This window comes from Gorilla gorilla, chromosome 1 (assembly GCF_029281585.2).
Source record: "Gorilla gorilla gorilla isolate KB3781 chromosome 1, NHGRI_mGorGor1-v2.1_pri, whole genome shotgun sequence".
Classification (NCBI taxonomy): domain Eukaryota; kingdom Metazoa; phylum Chordata; class Mammalia; order Primates; family Hominidae; genus Gorilla; species Gorilla gorilla.
The window spans coordinates 95749593-95776198 of record NC_073224.2 but is presented as its reverse complement, the minus strand read 5'-3'; the positions used below and the strand labels follow the sequence as shown (position 1 = coordinate 95776198).

General features: G+C 47.2%; 1 protein-coding gene across 3 annotated transcripts; it reads right to left on the bottom strand.

The window, feature by feature from the left end:
* Window positions 1-1318: 1318 nt before the first annotated feature.
* On the bottom strand, window positions 1319-26356 carry F11R (F11 receptor). Of its 3 annotated transcripts, XM_063693654.1 has the most exons (11): window positions 26162-26356; window positions 6410-6478; window positions 6145-6252; window positions 5756-5902; window positions 5272-5474; window positions 5001-5103; window positions 4765-4872; window positions 4521-4533; window positions 4167-4215; window positions 3951-4030; window positions 1319-3490 (listed from the first exon to the last, which is right to left on the bottom strand). In XM_063693654.1, the coding sequence occupies exons 1-10, from the start codon at window positions 26223-26225 to the stop codon at window positions 3995-3997; spliced, it is 900 nt and encodes a 299-aa protein (XP_063549724.1). In that variant the 5' UTR covers window positions 26226-26356; the 3' UTR covers window positions 1319-3490; window positions 3951-3994. The 3 variants fall into 3 exon arrangements, with proteins under 3 accessions (XP_063549724.1, XP_004027787.3, XP_055220220.1); XM_004027738.5 differs by having other exon boundaries at window positions 1319-4030; window positions 26162-26354; XM_055364245.2 differs by lacking the exons at window positions 1319-3490; window positions 4521-4533 and having other exon boundaries at window positions 26162-26353.
* Between the last annotated feature and the right edge of the window lie 250 nt (window positions 26357-26606).

Genomic DNA, 26606 nt, shown 5'->3' with positions numbered 1-26606 from the left:
GGCCAAGGTGGGTGGATCACGAGATCAGGAGTTTAACACCAGCCTGGCCAAGCTGGTGAAACCCTGTCTCCACTAAAACTATAAAAAAAAAAATTATCCGGGTGCAGTGGCAAGCGCCTGTAATCCCAGCTGCTCGGGAGGCTGAGGCAGGAGAATCGCTTGAACTCAGAGGGCAAAGCTGCAGTGAGCTGAGATCGCTCCACTGCACTCCAGCCTGGGTGACAGAGTAAGACTCAGTCTGAAAAAAAAAAAAAAAGAAAGAAAAGAAAAGAAAAAATGTTCCGTTTCATATCAGATTTTCATAGCTAGTACCAGAGAAGGGGTAATAAGCTGGAAAAGCTAAAGAATTGGATATTTTTTAATGCAAATTGTTGTTTTTCTTCATTTGTCTACTTTATTAAGCTGTCCTCAGGCCCCAAGAAACATACTGTCCCCTCATTTAGAAACAGACTAACTCCATTTTCCTCCACTATCCCCTCCCCTGTCCTGGATCTGTAGATCCTGTTAAGACAAGAAAAACAGTGTTGGTCAAAGGGTACACGCTTTCGGTTACAAGATGAACAAGTTCTGAATATGTAAGATAGAACATGGGAGGCGATGTGGCCGGGTGCGGTGACTCACGCCTGTAATCCCAGCACTTTGGGAGGCCGAGGTGGGCGGATCATGAGGTCAAGAGATTGAGATCATCCTGGCCAACATGGTGAAACCCCGTCTCTACTAAAAATACAAAAATTAGCTGGGCATGGTGGCACACGCCTATAGTCCCAGCTACTCAGGAGGCTGAGGCAAGAGAATTGCTTGAACCCAGGAGGTGGAGGTTGCAGTGAGCCAAGGTTGTACCATTGCACTCCAGCCTGGCAACGGAGCAAGACTCCCTCACCAAAAAAAAAAAAAAAAAAAAATGGTGATGTGTTAATTGACCATGGCAATCATTACACAAATGTATATGCATATCAAACCATGTTGTATACTTTGAAGAAAATTAAAAAACGACAGGAACAACAAACACATCCTTAACACTCAATCATTTTATCCCAGATTATGCTGAGTTCATGTCTCAGGGGAAACACCAAAATCCATGGAGCTGCTCTCATTTTTTATCCCCTAAATGTCACTTTAACATAGGAAATGTCCATTGTGGGGTTATTTGCATTTAAACACAGGCCAATGAAAAAAGCTAAATTAAAACGTAATTATCAAGGTAATGGAAAGATATCCTAATCTCTTAATTAACAAGACTATCAGGAATATTTTGAATGTCCAATCACTCTAGGAGTCCCAATTCTCTTAAGGTAAGAACTTCAGGATTTAAACAAACTCAATGTGAAAAATAAACATTTATTACAAAAATTAGTTTTGACATTTTAAAGTGAATGCAGACAAGGTGTTTTCCAGTTCAAAAGGTCTGTTGTAAGCTAGAGAAGTAAATTCCAAGGCTGGCAATAACTGACTCATATTCTTCACAAGTGGCCTAGACAATAAGGAACCATTCACCTCAAATTCCCAGAGCCATGAATCACCTCTGCTTCCCCATGACCTTTTCCATATCCCTCCTACTCTGTCTTCCAACCATGACACAGAACTGAAACATACTTTAAAAATCTCATCCTTGGCTAGGCACGGTGGCTCACACCTGTAATCCCATCACTTTGGGAGGCCAAGGCAGGCGGATCGAGAGGTCAGGAGTTTGAGACCAGCCCGACCGACATGGTGAAACCCTGTCTCTACTAAAAATACAAAAATTAGCCAGGCATGGTGGCACGCACCTGTAATCCCAGCTACTCAGGAGACTGAGGCAGGAGAATGGCTTGAACCCGGGAGGCGGAGGTTACAGTGAGCCAAGATCATACCACTGCACTCCAGCCTGGGTGACAGAGCGAGACTCCGTCTTTAAAAAAACAAAACAAAACAAAAAACAACAAACTCATCCTTACTGAACCATTTCATAAGCTCTATTTTAATTGTCTAGTTGGATTTCATTTCTTCTGGAAAATTTATTGTTTATTGGCATGTGACCCTTGACTGATGGCTTCATTAGCATTTTGTTTTTCTTTTTGGATCCTTAATAGAAAACTCAATTCTGTTAGGGATTTCCAAATAGGATAGGGCAAAGTCGCACTTAGTATATCCTCCACAGAAAGAAAGAAGCAAAATCAAGCCAAGAGGGCCCTTTATTTGTCCTCTTGCTAAGTTAATAAATAGACTGGTGGATGGTGGTAGATGGAGAAACAAAAATGTAAGGGCAGAGAAGGGTCCAAATGGGGAGGAGGAAAGCAATGACAGCCAGGCTGTCCGGCTCATTCCTGTTCATTCACATGCAGACCACCCATGATCTGGTCTTCAAATTTCTTCTGAATTCCACCCCACTAAATACAGTAGCAGTTACTACTTTAAACTACTACTAAAGCACTTGTTCTCCAAATGACCTGAGAAATCCCCTTGCCTCAGCTCTGGGACAGTAGTTCCTACAGCTGTAGGGAGGTCTGTTAATGCACCTGGCTGAACAGGAGGTACAAGAGTAAGTACCTTCTCCTCTCACTTGGTGGAACAGGCCAAGGAGATCCCAAGTACAGCATCAGCTTCACCCTGTGTACCTTCCTCCAGCAAAGGAAGGCCTAGCCACAAGAGGGCCCTGGAATGAGGGCCTGAAATTCAGAAGCTCTGCCTTGAGATAAGAACCAGGAAGGGGCAGGACGAGGCACTGGGAACCAGCCCCAGGTTGCTGGGAAGCAAGGCTTTGAGGCATTTTCCTGTTGTACAAAGGAGCCTAGGAACCCTCAAAGACCTTTTCCCCTACTTACTTCCCACAAAAAAGAGCCTTGACAAACCAAGGTTTTATTTCCAGCAACATTCAGCTGATACAAACACATAGAAATACAATCTCACCAAAGAGCTAAGAAGCCCTCAAACACACGCCCAATTTCAGCATACAGCTAAGACTACACAACACACACACAAGCTCAACAAAGAGCTAAGACCACTACACACATCTCCACAGCACCACAGGTACATCTCAAAAGGGTCTGTCCAGTAGTTCCAGCCAAGGGAAGGGTGATGGCCTAAGCCACCAGCTCCAGCTTTCTTTTCTTTCTTTTTTTTTTTTTGAGATGGAGTTTTGCTCTTGTTGCCAGGCTCCTGAGCAGCTGGGATTACAGGTATGCACCACTATGCCTGGCTAACTTTGTAGTTTTAGTACGGTTTCTCCATGTTGGTCAGGCTGATCTTGAACTCCTGACCTCAGGTGATCCGCCTGCCTCAGCCTCTGGGATTATAGGCGTGAGCCACTGCGCCCAGCCTCCAGTTTTCTTTTCTTTAGAGCGGCGGTTTTAAATCTTTTTCGCTTCAAGTTCTCTGAAAATTTACTATGCTCTCCACAACAAGAGCTCCCATTTTCCACAGACACAGTCAATGTCAGTCAGCTTGTATTCAGGAGAACAGGGCAGAGGGATCCCAGTGGCACTTCCCATGGGAAGACAGAAGAGAGTGGGCCCTAGAGATGGAAGGACCCCAATGTCATCACCAAACAACCATTTCAGCCGCTCTAGCCTCTAATTCCCGCTCTAGAACAGCTGGCCCTGGTCGTCAGTACACAAGGAAAGAGCCCAGAACCAAGCTCAAGATCCCTATTCAAAGATCCCTGCCAGCCAGGTGGGCAGTTGAGTGCAGATTCCTGCGACCCCCGCCATTTTTGCTGTCTACTTAGAAGGGAAGTCAATGGCATACCCAGGATTCCTTCCTGATCCCTCAAAGAAATGGGGAATAAACACTTTAAACAAGTTCCAGGCCACTCAGCAGTGGTAGGAAAGGGAGGGAGGGCATGAAGGAGGATGGGGCACATAGCTGACATTATTAAAAACACATCCGAAGAAGTAGGGGGCCCTGCGGGGTGTAGAAGACAAATAAGGCATCCTGTGAAACTATAGACATCAGGGGCCAGAGTCCGGTAGCACCTGAGTAAGGCAAATGCAGATGACAGGCGGTGAGCCGACCAGGCTCACACCAGGAATGACGAGGTCTGTTTGAATTCTCCCTGCAGAAATAAAACATCCAGTCAACTCTCAGTAGTCTTCTTTAGCTGATAATCCCCAAAACACATAAACATGGGCTAGAAATCTCCTCACTCCAGCCCCAGGTGGCCCACCCCTGCCCAGGGGAGGCATACTCACTTCACTTCGGGCACTAGGCTGGCTGTAAATCACCTTCTTACTTGAAGTCCTGTGAACAAGCCAGAAGACAGAGACACTCAGCCACCTAGGTGCTTATTAACCTCTTCTTGCCAACTTTAAAGGCCAGAAGCGAGAATGCTACAGAAGCACAGAGTGCTCAGCAGAAAGGTATGGGTGGGGGTAACAGGACAGGCCCAGGGCCAAGGCCACAGAGAAAGGGCTGGATCTCCAAATGCCTTCCCTCCAAACAGGTTGCTTCTGCCTTCAACCTATTCCCCCAGGCCCACTTCAGCTTCAAACCACATGCATCCATGCTGTCAAACTTGGAGAACCCCAGGACAGCACCTCACTCACCCTTTCTTTGTTCCTGAAAGAGAAGAAATGGGATCATGAGTGTCAGCAGGACAGAAGACAGCATGGCTTGGGAAGATGGAGGGGCAGGCCCCCAGCTCTTGGTGTTAGATGGGTGATCAGTGTTCCCCAGGGGACAACACCCACACACATGAGCACAGTATCAGGGTCAGTACTCAGATGACACCCATGCCAGGCCCTGGGATGGGGGCAGTACAAAGGAGAGCCTCTGGGGGCAGATACTTACTGTCAAAGTGGCCTCGGCTATAGGCAAACCAGATGCCAAAAACCAAGATTCCCAGGAGAATCAGGGTTACAAGGACGGCTGCCACGATGACCCCCACATTCCGCTCCACTGTGAGACACAAATGAGAAGTCAGGCACGGGGATACTCACTCACGGTACCTACAGTATCACCAATGGCAGGATGAAAAGCAGACCCCAATCCCCACCCCAGGTCTGGGCTCAAGCCCTAACTCTCACCAGCTTCCATGCGCACAGCATTTGAAGTCATGGGTGTCCCATACCCATTCCGTGCCTCACAGCTGTATTCTCCAGTATCAGAGGCTGACAGGGGATCAAAGACCTGAGGAAGGAAAACAAATTGGCTTCCTGCTTGAAGAAGCAAAACAGACATTTTTTAATGTCTCTTGACCCCAGTTCCAAGTTCACCCTGTTGCCTGTTCTTCCTCCCACCTTTTGGGGTTCTATAACTGCACCCCCCACACATCTTTCACCACCACCCCATCCATACCAGCTCTCCTGTTGTGGGATTCAGGACATAGGAAGAGTTGCTGAAGGCACGGGTGCTCTTGGGATTCGTAGGCATCACTATCCCATCTTTGAACCAGGTGTATTCAGAAGGTGGGGAACCATCTTGTTCTGAGCATGTCAGCACTGCCCGGTTCCCAATGGTGGCAGAGGAGGGGATGTTAACTGTAGGCTTGGATGGAGGCACTGTGGAAGAGAAAGACAGAAGGTGCTGAGTACAGGGTGGGGGCTGCTTGAGTCTAAGTAACCAACTACAATGGTATCCCCACCTACTCGGCTCGAGCCTCCTACTCTCACCATGCCCCTGGTTGCCACCTAAACAGGGGCTCATCCCCTCTCTGGCAGCTCCAGGACTCTGAATAGCCCACCTGTAGGTATTCTCACCATCAAAGAGCTCCAAACTGCAGCAGAGCCTGCTATGAGAAGTAACTAACTCCAGGCCCACCCAGAAGACATGGGGCACGTACCAAGCACGATGAGCTTGACCTTGACCTCCCCATAGCTGTTGCCGCCTTCCTCAGAGACCATACAAGTGTATGTCCCAGTGTCTTCCCGTGTCACGGACTTGAAGGTGATACCAGTTGGCAAGAAGGTCACCCGGTCCTCATAGGAAGCTACCACAAGAGGAGGCAAGAGCAAGGACAGAGTGAACTGGAGAGCTAAGGGAGGCTGATGAAGGGGGCATCCAAGGTACACAAGTGCTCTCCTCTTCCCCCAGAAAGGGGGGTAGGAAGGCCATGAGGACTTCAGCCCCAGGGTGTGCCCTGGGATAAGGGCACAAAGTCTGGATCATAGAATCCAGGCATGATAATCCCTCCACAACCTAGGCAATCAGGAAGGAGGAGAAGCAACTCACCTGTGATCTTGTTATTATAGCAAACGAGTCTGGTGGTGTCTCCTTGGTCAAACTTCCACTCCACACGGGGAGAAGAAAAGCCCGAGTAGGCACAGGACAACTTCACAGCTGCAGACAGGGTCAAAATGAGCCGAAGGAGGAAGCAGCAGCAAATACACGAGATGGGGAACGGCCCCAAACTGCAGGCTGGGCTGGGTGCTCTCTAGATCCCCAGGCGGCCGGCAACTGCTCACCCTCACACCCTCCATGGCCCCTCCCAACTCACGATTATTCTCAGGAATTCTGACTTCAGGTTCAGAAGAGTGCACTGTAACACTGCCCAATGCCAGGGAGCCTGAGGAGAAAGAAAGAGGTGGGCCCCGTCAGGAGTGGGCAGAGAAATGCCAGGAAGAAGGAGTCACAGACCCAGTGGACAGGGCTTCTCCATTCACAGACCCTAAGAGGAAGGGATTCCAGACTCATGCTCCCTCTGGCTCTCACACTTTGTCACCATGATCCTAAATGTCTTCTTTAAGTGCTTTTTGCTACAATTGCCGGCTAATACTTCTTTTATCCATGGGAATGCAGTTTCTTTTGCTTCTAATTTTTCTCTGTGACTCCCAATAATCTAATTAGATTTCTACTAGTCCAAGGGCAGCTTCCAGAATGACATTTCACTGTTCAGAGAAAGCTTCTCAACAAATGATTGCAGCCACTTGTCAGGACAATCCTGGAAGGAAGCCAGCAGGGCTGGAGGCAAGGGATGGAAGGGAAGGGCAGAGCCATGATGAGGATAATAATAATACTCGACATTTGTGGAGCATGTGGTGCTTTTAAAAGTGTTTTCGCATACATTATGACACGTTGCATCATTTGATCCTGGACACAAGCATGACAGATCGGCAAGGTGTATATTATTATCCCAAGTTTACATGAGGAACTGAGAGTACAAGAAGTAAATGTGCCTAAGATCACACAGCTGGGGCCAGGTGCGGTGGCTCAGGCCTGTAAACCCAGCACTTTGGGAGGCCGAGGTGGGGAGGTCATGAGGTCAGGAGTTCAAGACCAGCCTGGCCAATATGGTGAAACCCCATCTCTACTAATAATACAAAAATTAGCCGGGCATGGTGGCACACCTGTAGTCCCAGCTACTTGGGAGGCTGAGGCAGAAGAGTCGCTTGAACCCAGGAGGCAGAGATTGCAGTGAGCCGAGATCGCGCCACTGCCCTCCAGCCTGGGCGACAGAGCAAGACTCAATCTCAAAAAAAAAAAAATCACACAGCTGGTTCTGAGGTGAAGCTTGCACTAGAAGTGGGTTCAGATCACCTCATTAGAATATTCTACTTGCCAAATGGAGAAAGAAAAGAAAAGATAGTGTGTGCTGGGTGGAGGGAGGGAGAAGCAACAAGGCTAATTAAATAATATGGAGGAGGTGCATCAGGGTTCATAGGAGGGACCCACAAAGGTCAAATTAAGAACCAGTGACCAGGGATTCTGGGATCACAGGATGCAGCTACAAACCTGCACTTACACAATTATTCTCATCCATGTTTTCAAAGTCAAATTCATGAAATATCCTTTTATTTGTAGCTTCAAGTCAGGACCCTGTCTTAGATAAATGTTTGTAGAAGTCAAGCACATCTGTTAAATTCAAGTACATTTTTCCTTTACTTAATTATGCACATAACTGAATATGGTCTCTTGACCTCTGAGACTCCCCTTCCTCTCTGAAATATGAAATAGATGTGCTCTAAAGTCCTTTAGGTTCTTTTTTTTAAATTTTGGCATTAATGTTTAGATAATATTTGTATACATGTATTTCAATCTGATATAATAACACTATGAATTAGTCCAGATAAGTATTCTCTCTCCCATTTTATAGATAAGAGCCTAAAGATATAGGTTACTCCTATATCCTTTTTTTTCTCTTATTATACTCTTTATTTATTTGTTGTTTTTTTTTTTTTGAGACGGAGTTTCACTCCTGTTGCCCAGGCTAGAGTGCAATGGCACTATCTCAGCTCACTGCAGCCTCTGCCTCCCAGGTTCAAGTGATTCTCTTCAGCCTTCCAAACAGCTGGGATTACAGGCGCTTGCCACCATGCCGGCTAATTTTTGTTTTTTTTTTTTTTTTTTTTGAGACAGAGTTTCGCTCTTGTTGCCCAGGCTGGAGTGCAATGGCGCAATCTCGGCTCACCGCAACCTCCACCTTCCGGGTTCAAGGGATTCTCCTGCCTCAGCCTCCTAAGTAGCTGGGATTACAGGCATGTGCCACCATGCCCGGCTAATTTTGTATTTTTAGTAGAGACAGGGTTTCTCCATGTTAATCAGGCTGGTCTCGAACTCCCGACTTCAGGTGATCCGCCCGCCTCAGCCTCCCAAAGTGCTGGGATTACAGGCGTGATTAAGCCACTGCACCTGGCCTAATTTTTGTATTTTTAGTAGAGATGGGGTTTCACCACGTTGGCCAGGCTGGTCTCAAACTCCTGACCTCAAGTGATCTGCCCACTGCAGCCGCCCAAAGTGCTGGAATTATAGGCGTGAGCCACGGCGACCGGCCTAATTTTCTTTTTTTTCTTTTGTTTTTTTTTTTTGAGACAGAGTCTCACTCTGTCACCCTGGCTAGAGTGCAGTGGTGTGATCTCGGCTCACTGCAACCTCTGCCTCCCACGTTCAAGAGATTCTCCTGCCCCAGCCTCCTGAGTAGCTGGGATTACAGGCACCCGCCACTATGCCTAGCTAGTTCTAACTAGTTTTTTGTATTATTATTATTTTTTTTTTTTTTTAAGATGGAGTTTTGTTCTAGTTGCCCAGACTGGAGTGCAGTGGCGCAATCTGGACTCACCACAACCTCCGCCTCCCAGGTTCAGGAGATTCTCCTGCCTCGGCCTCCCTAGTAGCTAGGATTACAGGCAGGTGCCACCATGCCCGGCTAATTTTGTATTTTTAGTAGAGATGGGGTTTCTCCATGTTGGTCAGGCTGGTCTCGAACTCCTGATCTCAGGTGATCCACCCGCCCTGGCCTCCCAAAATGCTGGGATTACAAGCATGAGCCACCGCGTCCGGCAATTTTTTGTATTTTTAGTAGACAGGGTTTCACCATGTTGTCCAGGCTGGAATTTTTTTTTAAGAGCTGGGGTCTTGCTACATTGCCCAGGCTGGTCTAGAACTCCTGGCCTCAAGCAGTTCTCCTGCCTTGGCATCCCAAAGTGCTGGGATTACAGATGTGAACCATCACGCCTGGCCATATAGCATGGTTTTCAAAAAAGAAGGGTATAGGCTGGGCACGGTAGGTCACACCTATAACCCCAGCACTTTGGGAGGCCAAAGAGCGCAGATCACTTGAGGTCAAGAGTTTGAGACCAGCCTGGCCAACATGGCGAAACCTTATCGCTACTAAAAATACAAAAATTAGCCAGGCGTGGTGGCGCGTGCTACCTGGAAGGCTGAGCAAAGAGAATCACTTGAACCCGGGAGGCAGAGGTTGCAGTGAGCTGAGATTGTGCCACTACATTCCAGCTTGGGCAACAAAGTGAGACTCTGTCTCAAAAAAAAAAAAAAAATTAACCAGGCATGGTGACACATGCCTGTAGCCCAGTAACTTGGGAGACTGAGGCAAAAGGACTACTTAAGCCAAAGAGTGTGAGGTTACAGTGAGCTACAATCACACCAATGCATTCCAGCCTGGGTGCCTGGGTGACAGAGCAAGACCCTGTCTCTAAAAAACATAAGAAAAGAAAACCGAGCTGTTTCTTAGAAAAACCATAGGTTTAATGAAAAAAAAACTAATAAAAATATTTCTAATGATATTATTTTATTTATATATTTGCCATTACATTTTTAATGTCAAATTTATGCTCAAATGTAATAATAGATATGGAGGCTGATTACGGTAGCTCACACCTGTAATTGCAGCACTTTGGGAGGCCGAGGTGGGGAGATTGCTTGAGGGCAGGAGTTCGAGACCAGCTTGGCCAACGTGGCGAAATCTCATCTCTAGTAAAAGTACAAAAACTAGCCGGGGGTGGTGGCACGAGCCTGTAATCCCAGCTACTCGGGAGGCTGAAGCAGGAGAATCACTGAACCCAGGAGGCGGAGGCTGAAGTGAGCCTAGATAGTGCCACTGCACTCCAGCCTGGGTGACAGAGCAAGACTCTGTCTCAAAAATAAAATGATAATAATAATAATAATAATAGATATGGAAATTAAACCAAATAGCTTTTATTAAATTGAAAATTCTTCCTGAGGACACATAAGTCTCCTCCCTTCCTCCCTCCTTCCTCCTTCCCCTCCCTCCCCTACCTCCCCTATCTCCTCCCTCCTTTCTCACTCTGTTGCCCCGGCTAGAGTTCAGTGGCACCATTATGGCTTACTGCTTAGGGCCCAGTGTTGGCCTGCTGGGCTCAAGTGACCCTTCCACCTCAGCCTCCTAAGTAGTTGGGACTACAGGCCTCTGTCTCCCGGGTTCCAGCAATTCTCCTGCCTCAGCCTCCTGAGTAGCTGGGATTACAAGCACGAGCCACCATGCCTGGCTAATTTTTTGTATTTTTAGTAGAAACAAGGTTTCATCATGTTGGCCAGGCTGGTCTCAAACTCCTGACCTCAAGTGATCCACCCACTTCGGCCTCCCAAAGTGCTGGGATTATAGGCCTGAGCTACCGCACCCGGCCTGCCCAGCTAACTTTTACAATTTTTTTGTAGAGACCAGGTCCCACTATGTTACCCAGGCTGGTCTCAAATTCCTGAGCTCAAGCAATTCTCCTGCCTTGGCCTCCCAAAGTGCTAGGATTACAGGCGTGAGCCACCATGCCTGTGGAAGTCTCTTACTCAACTCTCATTAAGAATGCTAATAGGCTGGGCATGGCAGCTCAACAGCCTGTAATCCCAGCACTTTGGGAGGCTGAGGCGGGCAGGTCACCTGAGGTCAGGAGTTTGAAACCAGCCTGGCCAAGATGGCGAAATCCCATCTCTACTAAAATACAAAAATTAGCCGGGCATGGTGGCGGGCAACGGTAATCCCAACTACTTGGGAGGCTGAGGCAGGACAATCACTTGAACCCGGGAGGCGGAGGTTGCCGTGAGCCCAGATCGCACCACGGCACTCCAGCCTGGGTAACACAGTGAGACTCCATCTCAAAAAAAAAAAGGGGGGGACACTTCTGTTCCAAAGTGTTCCAAAGCTGTCTGTGGGATAGGCTGAGGCCTCACCAGGACTATAACGCAAACTTGGCCTCTCCCTCTGTCCAACTTTGCTTCCTTCCCCTCCTTTCCACGGGCGTGGATCCCAAGTGCACTCCCTAATAAATGTCTTGTATGATTATTGACATCTCAGAGTCAGCTTCCCAAGAACCCAACCTATGGCACCACCCAAATGAACAGCAGCATCTAATTAGACTAAAAACTAGCCTTTGAAATAAACACACATATACACACAAATCACAACATATGAATTTGATGGTTGTTCCTCCACCACTTCTGGGTTTAGCTAAAGTTCTTTGTTGAGTCCTCTCAGATCATCACATTCACACCACATATATACAAACACATTGGGCTACAGGCATATTACCCTTTTCTTCATTAATCCGCACTGCCATCACCTGGTCTGGGCTTCTGTTCTTTTGTTTCAAATACACGAACCTCCGCCTTAGTGTCCTCCCACCCACCTCTGTTGCAGAATTAACTATGTCTGCCTGTGACCTGACTGTGCCAATACTCCCAAGGTCTATTGTGATTGCCTATCACATCATGAGTCAAGGCCAGCCTTATCACCATGCCCTTCCCATTCACCACAGGACACCTCAGCCATCCTGGTCCACATTCCCCTTCTCATTCTTGAACAGGCCCCTGGAACCAGACTGCCTGCGTTCAAATCCCAGCTCTAGGCTGGGTGCGGTGGCTCATGCCTGTAATCCCAGCACTTTAGGAGGCGAACCAGGTGGATCACCTGAGATCAGGAGTTCGAGACCAGTCTGGCCAACATGGCAAAAATCCGTCTCTACTAAAAAATATATATATAAAAATTAGCCGGGTGTGGTGGCACATGCCTGCAGTCCCAGCTACTTGGGAGGCTGAGGCAGGAAAATCGCTTGAACCTGGGAAGCAGAGGTTGCAGTGAGCTGAGATCGTGCCATTGCACTCCAGCCTGGGCAACAAGAAACTCCGTCTCAAAAAAAAAAAAAAATGCTGGGCGCAGTGGCTCATGCCTGTAATCCCAGCACTTTGGGAGGCCAAGGCGGGTGGATCACCTGAGGTGGGGAGTTCGAGACCAGCTTGACCAACATGGAGAAACCTTGTCTCTACTAAAAATACAAAATTAACCAGGCGTGGTGGTGCATGCCTGTAATCCCAGCTACTCAGGAGGCTGAGGCAGGAGAATTGCTTGAACCTGGGAGGCAGAGGTTGCAATGAGCCAAGATCGCGCCATTGCACTCCAGCCGGGGCAACAAGGGAGAAACTCTGTCTCGGAAAAGAAAAAAAAAAAAAAATCCCAGCTCTGTTACTTACTAGGCTATGTGACCTGGACAAGCCACTTGGCCTCCTCAAATCTGAGTTTACCCATCTGTAAAATGGGGATAATAACAGTTTCTACATCAAAGGGCTGTTCTGAGGGCTAAACAAGCTAATATTGTACAAATAAAGTGCTTAGAGCAGTGTCTGAACAGGAAGCCCCAAATAAGTATTATATTTTATGATTATCATCATCTGTTCATAGGCCCCTCTGTACACATACTTCCTTCTGACTTCAATGTTTTCTTCAACAAGACATATAAATAAAGCCTGAAAAGTGCCTACTCTAGCCTACCAAACCATATCTCCCCTGTCATTGCAGCTGCCTTGGGAAGGCGGCCCCTTCTCTAGAACCTTCACAGCTGTACCAGCAGAGCTAGGAGCTTGCTCTCACTGAATCCAATCTACATCAGGACACTCACAGTTTCCCTGTCCATCCTCCTCATCTATTTCATATTTTCCCGTGCCTCTTCACAGCTCCCCTTTTGCACTTAACCTTGGGCCCATACGTACCATACTGTACACACACATACAAATGTCCTACTGATGTACGTGGTAAACCAATAATAGAAGGAAATTCCATCCTTTCCATTGTCAAGTTAAATTTTCTCTAAGTTCACAACAAGAAAAGCCACAAAGTTAAAGGCATCAATAGATTTTTGGCCTGCTTAGGTTTTGGGCCCATGTATAGAAAGTCCATTCTCCGGCCAGGCACGGTGACTCACGCCTGTAATCCCAGCACTTTGGGAGTCTGAGGCAGGCGGATCTCGAGGTCAGGAGATCGAGACCATCTTGGCTAACACGGTGAAACCCCATCTCTACTAAAAATACAAAAAATTAGCCAGGCGTGGTCGCAGGCACCTGTAGTCCCTAGTCCCAGCTACTCTGGAGGCTGAAGCAGTAGAATGGCATGAACCCGGGAGGTGGAGCTTGCAGTAAGCTGAGATGGCACCACTGCACTTCAGCCTGGGTGACAGAGCGAGACCCCGTCTCAAAAAAAAAAAGAAAGTCCATTCTCCATTCCACTACTGGATGAAGCGCTAGCATTTATTGAGCACATACTATATTTGAGGCACTGTTGTAAGCATATTATATGTAATATCATTTAATCCCTGCAACAGCCTTTAGAGTTGGGTGATTCTATCGTTATCACCCATATTTACATGGGGAAACTGAGGCCCAGAGTAGTTAAGTAACTTGGCTAAGGCCACACAGTGAGTGGTAGTGCAGATTCACACCAATGCAGTCCAACTGCAGAGGCTATACAATGCTACACTATACTATACAGCCTTCCTAAAAATGCAAATCTGATACCTCCTTTAAGCTTTTGATGATTCTACATTGCTTATATGATAAAATCCAAATTTTTCTGCAAGCTAAGAAAGTTCCAATAATCCCTATACTCTGCCAAACGCCCACCTCCCTCTCTCCCCCCAGGAAGTGCTGGAAGAAAGTTCCAGCACTATCTGACCCCTTGATAAGGTTATCATCTTCATCACCCACTCTACTGTTGCAATTTACCCTCTAGCAATACAAAACTACTTAAAATTCCTAGCAAAGTCTGGGCTGTTTCACAATCTCTGCCTTTGCTCATGCTATTTCTGCTATGTGGAACACCCTTTTCCCCCTCTTTATCTGGGCAGCAGTATTCATCCACATTATTTTCTGGAAAACGACCTCCCACATGCCCAGTCCTCACCATAGCCTCACCTAAGCCTCTTTCCTAGGCTTTAATTATCCCATGCAAAACACTGTCAAAGCAATTCCCACATTATAATGACATCATCTGTGTACAAGCATGTCTCCCATGGTAAACCCCAAGTGAAAAGGGACCATGTGTTATTTAATATTCTGAGTATCCCACACTTAGCATAATAAAACTGGTACAAGTTGACATTCAATAAATGTTTTCTCAGCCTGGGCAACACCGTGAGACCCCTATCTGTACCAAAAAAAAAAAAAAAAAATTAATCAGCTGCAGTCATGCACGCCCATGAACGCCTGTAACACTGAGGATGTAATTCCTGGAAATTACTACGTACCTGAATAATAATAATGAAACAACTGTGGCAAATAGTATTTTCCAAAACAGCCACATCTATCTATATATTTATCTCCTCCCCCATGCTCTACTTACATTGTGACTGAGGTGGAGTCTAAGTTAAGTTTCCTCCCCATGGGCCGGGTGCGGTGGCTCATGCCTATAATCCCAGCACTTTGGGAGGCCGATGTGGGTGGATTGCTTGAGGTCAGAAGTTTAAGACCAGCCGGGCCAACATGATAAAAATTACAAAAATTAGCCAGGCATGGTGCATACCTGTAGTCCCAGCTACTTGGGAGGCTGGAGAATCACTTGAGCCCAGGAGGTGGAGGCTGCAGTGAGCTGTACTTAGTCTGGATGACAGAGCAAGACTCTGTCTCAAAAAAAAAAGTTTCCTCCCCATGAATCTGGCAGGGTCTTATGATTGACAATGGCATAATGGTAGAAGTGGCATATTATTAATGTTAGGCCTTATATGCATTTTCTCACTAAACTCTTAAAAAAAAAAAAAAAACCTATGAGACAAGTACCATTGAAGATTGAAGTACTACCGTTACCATTTCATTTTACAGATGAAAACACTGAGGCTTAGAACAGTTGACCCAGGCCAGGCATAGCAGCTCATGCGTGTAATCCCAGAACTTTGAGAGTCTGAGGCAAGCGGATCACAAGGTCAGGAGTTCGAGACCAGCCTGGCCAACGTGGTGAAACCCCGTCTCTACTAAAAATACAAAAATTAGCTGGGCATGGTGGCAGGCGCCTGTAATCCCAGCTACTCAGGAGGCTAAGGCAGGAGAATTGCCTGAAGCCGAGAGGTGGAGGTTGCATTGAGCCGAGATTAAGCCACTGCACTCCAGCCTGGGTGACAGAGCGAGACTCCGTCAAAAAAAAAAAAAAAAAAAAAAAACAGTTGATCCAAACCATATGGCTACAAATAGCAAGGTAGGAATCTTAACTCTGCCTGATTTTGAGGCTCTAAAACTATTATGCTATATGTAGCTTTATTGGACAAGCAAGGAAATCCCATGTATCTTTCAAGATCCTGTTCAAATGTCTATTGATCTCTTATACCTTTCCTCAGTCAAAATTAATCTCACCCCAATTTCTAGGAATATAGCCTAAGAAAGCAATCAAAGGTAAGTTTAAAGATTTTGGCTGGGTGCAGTGGCTCACGCCTGTAATCCCAGCACTTCGGGAGGCTGAGGCGGACGGATCACTTGAGGCCAGGAGTTTGAGACCAACCTGACCAAAATGGTGAAACCCCATCTGTACCAAAAATATAAAAATTAGCTGGGCGTGGTGGCAGGCACCTGAATCCCAGCTACTTGGTAGGTTGAGGCTTGAACCTGGGAGGTGGAGGTTGCAGTGAGCTGAGATTACGCCACTGCACTCCAGTCTGGGCGATAGAGTGGGACTCCATCTTAAAAAAAAAAAAAAAAAAAAAATTCATGTACAAGAACAATTTAACGTTATTTAGGTTTCATTGTTCGTTTTTTTTGGAAACTGAGTCTTGCTCTGTCGCCCAGGCTGGAGTGCAGTGGCACGATTGTGGCTCATGGCAACTTCCACCTCCCAGGTTCAAGAGATTCTCCTGCCTCAGCCTCTCAAGTAGCTGGGATTACAGGCACACACCACCATACCCAGCTAATTTTTGTACTTTTGATAGACACGGGGTTTCACCACATTGGCCAGGCTGGTCTCAAACTCCTGGCCTCAAGTGATCCGTCCGCCCCAGCCTCCCAAAGTGCTGGGATTACAGGCATGAACCACCATGCCCAGCCAATTTAATGTTATTTAGTATAACAAAGAAAAAAAAGAAATCTAAATGCCCAACAAAAGGTGAATAAGTAAATTATGATATAGCCATACTTTAGGAATAATATAGAAAGGACCTTAAAGTATATTTTGGGCCAGGCGCGGTGGCTCACACCTGTAATCTCAACACTGAGAGGCCGAGACAGGTGGTCAGGAGTTCAGGACCAGCCTGGCCAAGATGGTGAAACCCCGTCTCTACTAAAAATACAAAAAAATTAGCCAGGCGTGGTGGTGGGCACCTGTAATCCCAGCTACTTGGGAGGCTGAGGCAGAGAATTGCTAGAGCCCAGGAGGTGGAGGCTGCAGTGAGCCGAGATTGTGCCACTGCACTCCAACCTGGGTGACAGAGCGAGATTCCACCTCAAAAAAAAAAAAAAAGTATATTTTGTAGGAAATAAAGACATATCTCACACATTAATTCATAAAGACTAGAATGAAACACCAGTAATAAGTGTTTATCTCTAGATAATAGAATTACATGTGATTTTATTTTCTCCATAGTCCTTTGCATTTTCCTATTTTTCTACATGGAGCATGTATCACTTTTTTTAATAAAACAAAAAGCTTATCTCTTTAAAAAGTTACTCTCTTCTCCTCTATGCTCCTAAAACATTTTGTACTTTGTTGACAGCCCCTGGCACACGCTGCTCTGTACTCTACCTAGTCAATACGTGTCTGCAGTTTCTTGAGTTCTGCTTGTATCCTTCCCCAGCTCCCAGCACTACACTTTGCACAGAGGAGGTGCTCAATGAACTGCACCAAAGCACTGCTGGGGTGAGAAGATGGTCACAGAAGGCAGAGGCCTCCAGACTCTTAACAGAACCCACCAACAACCATCCCTTGTACGTGAAGGGTCAGGTCAGACCCATAACAGAAAAGGACCTACTTCCTTCCACTACTTTGCTAAGAAACCTTTAGTTTTTTCTAGATATCCTGTTAATTATTAGAATTTTCTGGCCAGGTGCAGTGCAGCAGCTTAGGCTTATAATTGCAGCATTTTGGAAGGCCAAGATGGGAGAATCACTTGAGCCCAGGAGTTCAAGACCAGCCTGGGCAACATAGAAAGATCCCATCTCTATGCCTCAGGGATATCAATAACAAAACATAAAAGAAGAAATACAACATAAAAAAGAATATAAGAAATTTTAAAAAGAGAGAGGCTCTGATCTCTATAAAAATAAAAGAAAAAAGAATTTTCCTTGAGTTGCTTTTGTGTCGAATTTGAATTAATTAATTTTATTTATTTATTTATTTATTTATTTATTTATTTATTTATTTATTTTGAGACAGAGTTTTTGCTCTCGTCACCCAGGGTGGAAAGCAATGGCATGATCTCAGCTCACTGGAATCTCTGCCTTCTGGGTTCAAGCGATTCTCCTGCCTCAGCCTCCCAAGTAGCTAGAATTATAGGCACCCACCACCATGCCCGGCTAATTTTTGTATTTTTGGTAGAAACAGGGTTTCACCATGTTGGCCAGGCTGGTCTTGAACTCCTGACCTCAGGTGATCCACCCGCCTCAGCCTCCCAAAGTGCTGGGATTATAGGCATGAGCCACTGCACCCAGCCGATTTATTTATTTTTAACTTTAATTTTAGGCTCAGGGGTACATATGCAGGTTTGTTATATAGATGAATTACATGTCGTTAGGGTTTGGTGTAAAGATTATTTCATTACCCTGCTAATAAGCAAAGTACCCAAAAGGTAGTTTTTCTATCCTCACCCTTCTCCCATCCTCTAAACTCAAGTAGGCCCTGGTGTCTGTTGTTCATTTAGAAAAAAAAAAAAAAGAAGAAAGAGGAGGAGGGGGAAAAGGAGGGAAAACAGTCAACCAGCCTCTCTCTGGTTTTCTCTAAGAATTCATCCAAACTTCCCTCTGGGCATATGAGACTCACAAGACCCCCCAGTTGCCAGGGAGCTGGAGCCCTGCAATAGGAAGGATGAGTCAGGGCCTCCTCACCCCACCAGCTACAGCATACCCAGTTTAACTTCATGTTTTGCCCCTAATCTCTAGCACAGTGCTCAGAACATAGTAAACACCAATGTTTGTTGGATTAACAAGTGAATTTCACACTGCAATATAATTAGAACCTGGACCTAGAGCTTCCACTCTGGTTTTCCCCTTCCTCCCCACCACTCACCCTGTAGAGATTGAAGTAACTCCCATAAGGGTTGGCCTCCTCGTAAAGATCAAGAGGCTCCACTGGGCCAGGGAAGTTCCACAGGGAAGGGCCTTTCCGGGGTTTGGGGTAGAACAGTTTAGAAATGTGTGAGCAAGAGGAAGGCTCTGTGAGGCCAACAACAGGCTGGGCTATGTCTAAATATCCATCCTTGGCTGCACTTTCAGTGATGTCGATCAGCTGGCTCGGGTCCTCTGAGGATGGCAGAAAGTGGTAATGGCAGGGTAAGACAGGCTCGCTTTCACTCCCTGGCTCCCTCCCGCCCTCTCTGCAGAATTTCCGGTTCTACCTGCTCAGATCCCCCGCCACCCCATCTTCCCAGTGCAAGGGAAGGTCGAGCCTGCCTGCCCGGGACTTACTTCAGGGGCCCAGCACCCACTTCCTGCCAGCCAGCTGCTTCCTCCTGTTCCGCCCCTACATTGTGAAATAAATGACGCAGCCGGACTTTAGACAGAAACCCTGCTTATCAGGGAGTCCAGGCAGATGAACTCTGGGTTCTCAATGCCAGGAAAACCCTAGTGTGTGTCCACTCTCACAGTATGTGTTCACTCATACTGCTTTCCACAACCGTCACACAATAGTGAAACCTCATCCTCAATTATGTTGGACACAAGGTCATCCAGGTCTTTCCTGAATCTCTGAAACAGAAACTGGTTTGAGTTTAGAGATCTCCAGGGTCTCTAGTCAAACCTAACAGATGTGATAAACAAGTCTCATTATTCCTATCACATAAAATGTGCATGGCATTTAAATCTATTTTTAGGTGTGGTGGAAACGTGTGTTGCCCATTTATGTGTCCACAGAACAAGTGCAAATTGAACTCAGCTGACTTGGAGGGGGGGTGGGATGTATCCTAACAGCCAAGGCCACAATCCCTAGAAACCAATATGGGCCAGGTGTAGTGACTCATACCTGTCATTCAGCATTTTGAAAGGCCAAGGCAAAAGGATCCCTTAAAGCCAAGAATTCAAGACCAGCCTGTACAACAGATGAGACCCTGTCTGTACTAAAAAAATAAAAAATTAGCCAGGTATGGCTCACCACTCACACTTGCCTATAGCCTCAGCTATTCAGGACGCTAAGACTGGAGGATTGCTTGAACCCAGGAGGTCAAGGCTGCAGTGAGGCCAGGCACGGTGGCTCATGCCTGTAATCCCAGCACTTTGGGAGGCCAAGGCAGGCGGATCACTTGAAGTCAGGAATTCAAGACCAGCTTGGCCAACATGGTGAAACCCCATCTCTACTAAAAATACAAAAATTAGCCAGGCACGGTGGCTCACACCTGTAATCCCAGCACTTTGGGAGGCCGATGGGGGCAGATCACAAGGCCAGGAGATCAAGACCATCCTGGCTAACATGGTGAAATCCCATCTCTACTAAAAATACAAAAAAAAAAAAAAAAAAAAAATTAGCAGGGCATGGTGGCGGGTGCCTGTAGTCCCAGCTACTTGGGAGGCTGAGGCAGGAGAATGGCATGAACCCGGGAGGCAGAGCTTGCAGTGAGCCGAGATCACGCCACTGCACTCCAGCCTGGGTAACAGAGCAAGACTCCATCTCAAAAAAAAAAAAAAATTAAATTAAAAAAATATATACAAAAGGCTGGGCGCAGTGGCTCATGCCTGTAATCCCAGCACTTTGGGAGGCCGAGGCAGGCGGATGACGAGGTCAGCAGATCGAGACCATCCTGGCTAACACGGTGAAACCCCGTCTCTACTAAAAAAAATACAAAAAATTAGCCGGGAGTGGTGGCGGGCCCCTGTAGTCCCAGCTACTTGGGAGGCTGAGGCAGGAGAATGGCGTGAACCCGCGAGGCGGAGCTTGCAGTGAGCCGAGATTGCGCCGGTGCACTCCAGCCTGGGCGACAGAGCCAGACTCCATCTCAAAAAAAAAAAAAAATATATATATATATATATATATACACAAAAATTAGCCAAGAATGGTGGTGCACGCTTGTGTCCCAGCTACTCGGGAGGCTGAGGCAGGAGAATCACTTGAACCTGGGAGGCAGAGCCTGCAGTGAGACAAGATCACGCCACTGGACTCCTCCCTGGGCAACACAGCAAGACTTTGTCTCAAAAAAAAAAAAGGCTGCAGTGAGCTATGATCATGCCATTGTACTCCAGCCTGGGCAACAGAGTGAGACCCTGTTTCAAAAACAACAACAACAACAAAACAAAACTCCATGATATATATATATAAGCAAGATGTAGAATATATGTAGTATACCTCTTTTTGTGTCAGAAAGGGGAGAAAAAACAAGTATTATTTATATATACTTGTATCTGTAAAATGAAACACTGAAGAGACATTAGAAACTATTGGGATTTGGGGTGAACAGGAGCAACATGGGAATGAGATACCCCACCCCTTTGATATCATTTTAATTATAAAACCATGTCAATTAACCTATTCTAAAAAATTTTTTTTAAAAAATCACAGTAGCTCTATCTTGAATCGGAACTGGGCTGGAGACTCCACAAGACATGATCACAAAGGAACTGAAGAGCAACATGGTGAGGTAAAAGTGGTCTGGAGTGGCCAGGTGCAGGGGTTCACGCCTGTAATCCCAGCACTTTGGAAAGCCTAGGCAAGAGGATTACTTGAAGTCAAGAGTTCGAGACCAGCCTGGCCAACATGGTGAAAACCCGTCTCTACTAAAAATACAAAAAATTAGGGGCCGGGCACGGTGGCTCACGCCTGTAATCCCAGCACTTTTGGAGGCCGTGGCGGGCAGATCACGAGGTCAGGAGATCAAGACCATCCTGGCTAACACAGTGAAACCTCGTCTCAACTAAAAATAGAAAAAATTAGCCAGGCATGGTGGCGGGCGCCTGTAGTCCCAGCTACTCGGGAGGCTGAGGCAGGAGAATGGCATGAACCCTGAAGGTGGAGTTTGCAGTGAGCCGAGATTGCGCCACTGTACTCCAGCCTGGGCGACAGAGCGAGACTCTGTCTCAAAAATAAATAAAAAAATAAATAATACAAAAAATTAGCTGGGCATGGTGGCGCGTGCCTGTAGTCCCAGCTGCTGGGGAGGCTAAGGCAGGAGAATCGCTTGAAGCCGGGAGGTGGAGGTTCCAGTGAGCCAAGATCATGCTACTGCATTCCAGCCTGGGTAACAGAATGAGACTCTGTCTCAAAAAAAAAAAAAAGTGATCTGGAGCCAGAAGGCAAAGACTAAAGGGCACTGAAATTCCACTGCCACTTGTTTCCTAGTTCCAAGTAGAACTAGGAAGTGCCAGTCACCAGTTTCTAGTTTGGAGGGAACAATTCACTCCTGGGAGTAGAGGGAGAGGAAAGGAGGAGTGACTCACCAGTGTGGGGAAAAGCAAGAGAGATCAGATTGTTACTGTGTCTGTGTAGAAAGAAGTAGACATAGGAGACTACATTTTGTTCTGTACTAAGAAAAATTCTTCTGCCTTGGGATGCTGTTAATCTATGGCCTTACCCCCAACCCCTTGCTCTCTGAAACATGTGCTGTGTCAAACTCAGGGTTAAATGGATTAAGGGTTGTGCAAGATGTGCTTTGTTAAACAAATGCTTGAAGGCAGCATGCTCCTTAAGAGTCATCACCACTCCCTAATCTCAAGTACCCAGGGACACAAACACTGCGGAAGGCCGCAGGGACCTCTGCCTAGGAAAGCCAGGTATTGTCCAAGGTTTCTCCCCTTGTGATAGTCTGAAATATGGCCTCATGGGAAGGGAAAGACCTGAAAGTCCCCCAGCCCGACACCCGTAAAGGGTCTGTGCTGAGGAGGATTAGTATAAGAGGAAGGCATGCCTCTTGCAGTTGAGACAAGAGGAAGGCATCTGTCTCCTGCCTGTCCCTGGGCAATGGAATGTCTCGGTATAAAACCAAGACATTGTCCGTTCCATCTACTGAGATAGGGAAAAACCGCCTTAGGGCTTGAGGTGGGACATGCGGGCAGCAATACTGCTTTGTAAAGCATTGAGATGTTTATGTGTATGCATATCTAAAAGCACAGCACTTGATTCTTTACCTTGTCTATGATGCAAAGACCTTTGTTCACGTGTTTGTCTGCTGACCCTCTCCCCACTATTGTCTTGTGACCCTGACACATCCCCCTCTCAGAGAAACACCCACGAATGATCAATAAATACTAAGGGAACTCAGAGGCTGACGGGATCCTCCATATGCTGAACGCTGGTTCCCCAGGTCCCCTTATTTCTTTCTCTATACTTTGTCTCTGTGTCTTTTTCTTTTCCAAGTCTCTCGTTCCACCTTACGAGAAACACCCACAGGTGTGGAGGGGCAACCCACCCCTTCACACCAGTCTACGGTTTTGAGGTATGCCTGCCCCTGAAAGGGCAAAGCTAGAAGGGCTTGAGTCAGAAACATCAATAGGAAACACTGGGACTCAGAGAATGACCCAGATGCAGGGCAGCAGTTCTGCCCTGCCCACCCGGAACTCTTCAGTGATGATACCACACTCAAGGAAGGGCAGGGGAGCAAATGCCAGCATTCCAACCCAGGTTTCCCTCTCTCCCCTGTGGTTACACTGTAAGTTGACCTATCCACACTCACCTCCACTGTGTCTCTCCCTACCTGGTAGACAGCTGAACCTTTTCTAAGGGACAGGTTCCCTAGGGAAAGGGAGGCCAGTACTCTGGGTCATCAGTTTTACTTTTCCCAAGTCCAGCTCTCCCAGTGTCTACCCTCTAGATCTCTGCCCTGCAGGGTCAGGGTTTCCCCTCCATTAGGTTCCCCAAGCTGGGGCCAGGCCTTTGCCTGACTTGTCGGTCCTATCTTGCCTTTCCTACTTCCTCCCTGACAGCAGAGCCCACAGTGAAGAACAGGGAGAACATATGGGCAACCTATCCACGCCTCTCAGGGACAGTGGACAAGCTAGACATCCAAGAAAAAGCTCCTGCTTTTTGATTTCTGACTCTGGCCATTTGGGATCTCCCTGCTTCCTTTTTTACCTACTCGGCTAGGGACAGCATTCTGGCATTCTTCCATCCTCACAAAATCCACAGGGGATAACAGCTGCCCAAAAATAATCCCTTCATGTATATGTAATGTAACTATTATGCTGGTTGATCCTCATGACAAAGGTGGGACAAGTATTACTGCTATTTTACAGATGAAAAGACTGAGTTACTGCCTAAGATCACAAACAAGGCAGAGAGAAAGCCAAGCTAGAACGCAGGTATGGTGGCCCAGCTCCCATTTCCATCCTCATTTGCACTAACCAAATCACTCCCCTCCCCCAACCCAACCCCAGATCTAGCCTGATTTAAAAGTTACAAGGTCAGTTCCTCCATCCCCTGGACATGTCACTTCCCAGGACCCACTGTCCTAACAGGCTAATGCGACATCATCTCAGGTTCCCTCTGCACTACTGTGGCTTGGTTCCCTGAAGACACCTCCAAGCTCAAAATGGTGTTATCATGACCCTTCCAGTGCCAGTATATGATTATTTTAGGATTATCATAAATAATATAGGAAATTAGAGGGAGAAAAAAGAAAGGAAGCAGTGGCAAAGGATAGGGAGTAAGCAGCTCCAGGAAGCTTTTAAGCCTGACAAATACTGTCACAGACAAACACTGTTACAAATACAGTCACTCACCCAGAAGAAACTTCTGGGCTTAGGGGAAAAATACTGGCACAGTACAAAGGTTGGAAAAACCTTTAGTACCAGAACCACATAACCAAAAATTGACTATGGGTGTCACTAGCAGTTCTAAAATACAGGCAGAAGTAAAATAGGCAAGGGGTAGGGAAAAAAGGAAAATTAAAGAAAAGGGAACTCAAAGAGTAGAAAAAAAGGAAGACATGGCCAGGCGCGGTGGCTCACACCTGTAATCCCAGCACGCTGGGAGGCCGAGGCGGGTGGATCACCTGAGAGCAGGAATTCAAGACCAGCCCGACCAACATGGTGAAACCCCATCTCTACTAAAAACAAAAAATTAGCCGGGCGTGATGGTGCATGCCTGTAATTCCAGCTACTCGGGAGGCTGAGGCAGGAGAATCGCTTAAACCCGGAAGGCGGAGGTTGCGGTGGGCCAAGATGGCACCATTGCACTCCAGCCTGGGCAAGAAGCGAAACTCTAACTCAAAAAAAAAAAAAAAAAGAGGGAGACATGAATGTAGAAGCTAGTGGGAAAGTAAGTTTAAAGGTAAGTAAGACAGTAGATTCTGAAGCAGTATCCCAAACAGTTCTTGTGCTATAGGGTGCCTGAGTTGCTGGATCCAAGAATGGAAAAAGGAAAAGCAAGTCAAGAGGGTTTGGTTCCATTCCCAGGTTCCACCCCTAACTCTATTGTCATTGAAGTCATTTCCCCTCTTGGACTTGTTTCCTTCTCAGTAAAATAGAAAGAGGACCAGATATGCCTCTGGTCCAATCTCTCCCAAGGGTTTATGTTGTGATAAGGTAGAAATGAGCAGTCAATCCATCTAAGGGCAGGGAATCTACATACACCAAACTGATTGTAATCATTCATTTATTTAACACTTTCTAAAACAAGAACCTTGGGGGTGGGGGGAGACTCATGTAGAACACATACTGACACAACTACTCACACAACGACACGCACACTCAAGAATCAGATAAACACACAGGTACTGCCACAGGTTGACTAACGCACAAACCAACCGACTAAACGCTCAGCCCCACACAAACACATCTAGAGACAGAGGCATGCCCTAGCAAGTGAGCCTCATTGTTCCTCAGGAAAGGGAGTTTACAAAGGAAACAAAAACTCTCATACACAGCGAGAGGGAGGGCAGAGCTCTGGCTCTGATGAGAATCCAGCCAACCAACAGATACACTCTCCCTCTGGGAAGAGTCACTCAGTCAACAACACGTATTAAGGACTCCTGAGGTAGTTATTCCATAAAGGAACTTCGCTGTAATCTCTGCTGCGCTTAGAGAAATTTCAGGTTTCTATTGCATTTCCTCTTTAGACTGTGCACCCAGACATTTTCCCAGAGCAACCGCCGCAATTCAAAGATTCGGAGGAGCCAGAGACTCCTTCAGCAAAAGCTAGGGAAAGAGACTTCCACCCCAGACCACCTCCATTTGATTTTCTTCGAGGACCGTTAAAGGAGCCAAGGCTCCCGGCTGCGCAGCGGGGTTCGTGGATGCTGGGTGGGCGTTGGAGGGGCAGGCTGGCCCTTCCCAGGTGCGTGTGGAGCGCGCGCTGGGTAGATGAATGTGGAAGGGTCCTTGGCCCGACGGCCCTCTCCAGTGAGGACGAGGAGTGTACCTCTGGTGTGTGCAGATGGGTCAGCTCCCTCCTGGTGGCCGTGAGGGGTGCGGTCACAACTCACCAGTGTGGGGGAGGGGAGCCAGCCACTCACCCAGCTGTGAGAGTGGTGAAAGAGGGACCAGCCAGGGGTGGAAAAGAGAATTAGCAGAACGATATAGGAAGTTTTCTGAGCTCCTCCCCTCCCGCGGGCTAGGGGCGTGGGGAGAGCCTTCCTCCAACCTCTGACCCGACCAGCCGATTCCTCCCGAAACTCTGGGAACTTACACAACAGGATCGCCAATATGAAGAGGCACAACAGTTTCCTCTCGACTTGCGCCTTTGTCCCCATCGCGATCAGGCTCCCGACACAACAGCCGCCGACGGACTCCTGGGAACAGACACAGCTCCGCAGACTACAGCGCGGGGACTGAGAGCCAGCCGCCAGGTGGAACCCCGCCCGGCCCCGCCCTCCGCGCCTGATTGGCCAGCTCCCCACCCCTGCACGTTCCGATTGGTGTAAGGAACCGCCGCTCTTCAGAACGAGTCACCTCGGCCAGGTGTTACCCCGCCGCCACTCCCCGCCTCGGCGCACTGGCGCCGTTCCCCACACGAGCTGCCTCTGATTGGCCCAGGAGACTGTCGCGTCAGGAGACGAATTCCGCACCTTCAGCAGGTGACGGCCCCCTGATTGGTTGGTGTTCCCGAAGTAGCGACTTCCTGACTGGCTGGG

Bases quoted from the DNA above. Each gene is read 5' to 3' on its own strand.
- F11R (XM_063693654.1), bottom strand. From the start codon at position 26,225: ATGGGGACAAAGGCGCAAGTCGAGAGGAAACTGTTGTGCCTCTTCATA. The intron at 6,479-26,161 runs GTAAGTTCCCAG...CTTTCTCCTCAG, and splicing joins CATATTGGCGATCCTGTTGT to GCTCCCTGGCATTGGGCAGT. The intron at 5,475-5,755 runs GTACGTGCCCCA...TCTCTTCCACAG, and splicing joins GGTCAAGCTCATCGTGCTTG to TGCCTCCATCCAAGCCTACA.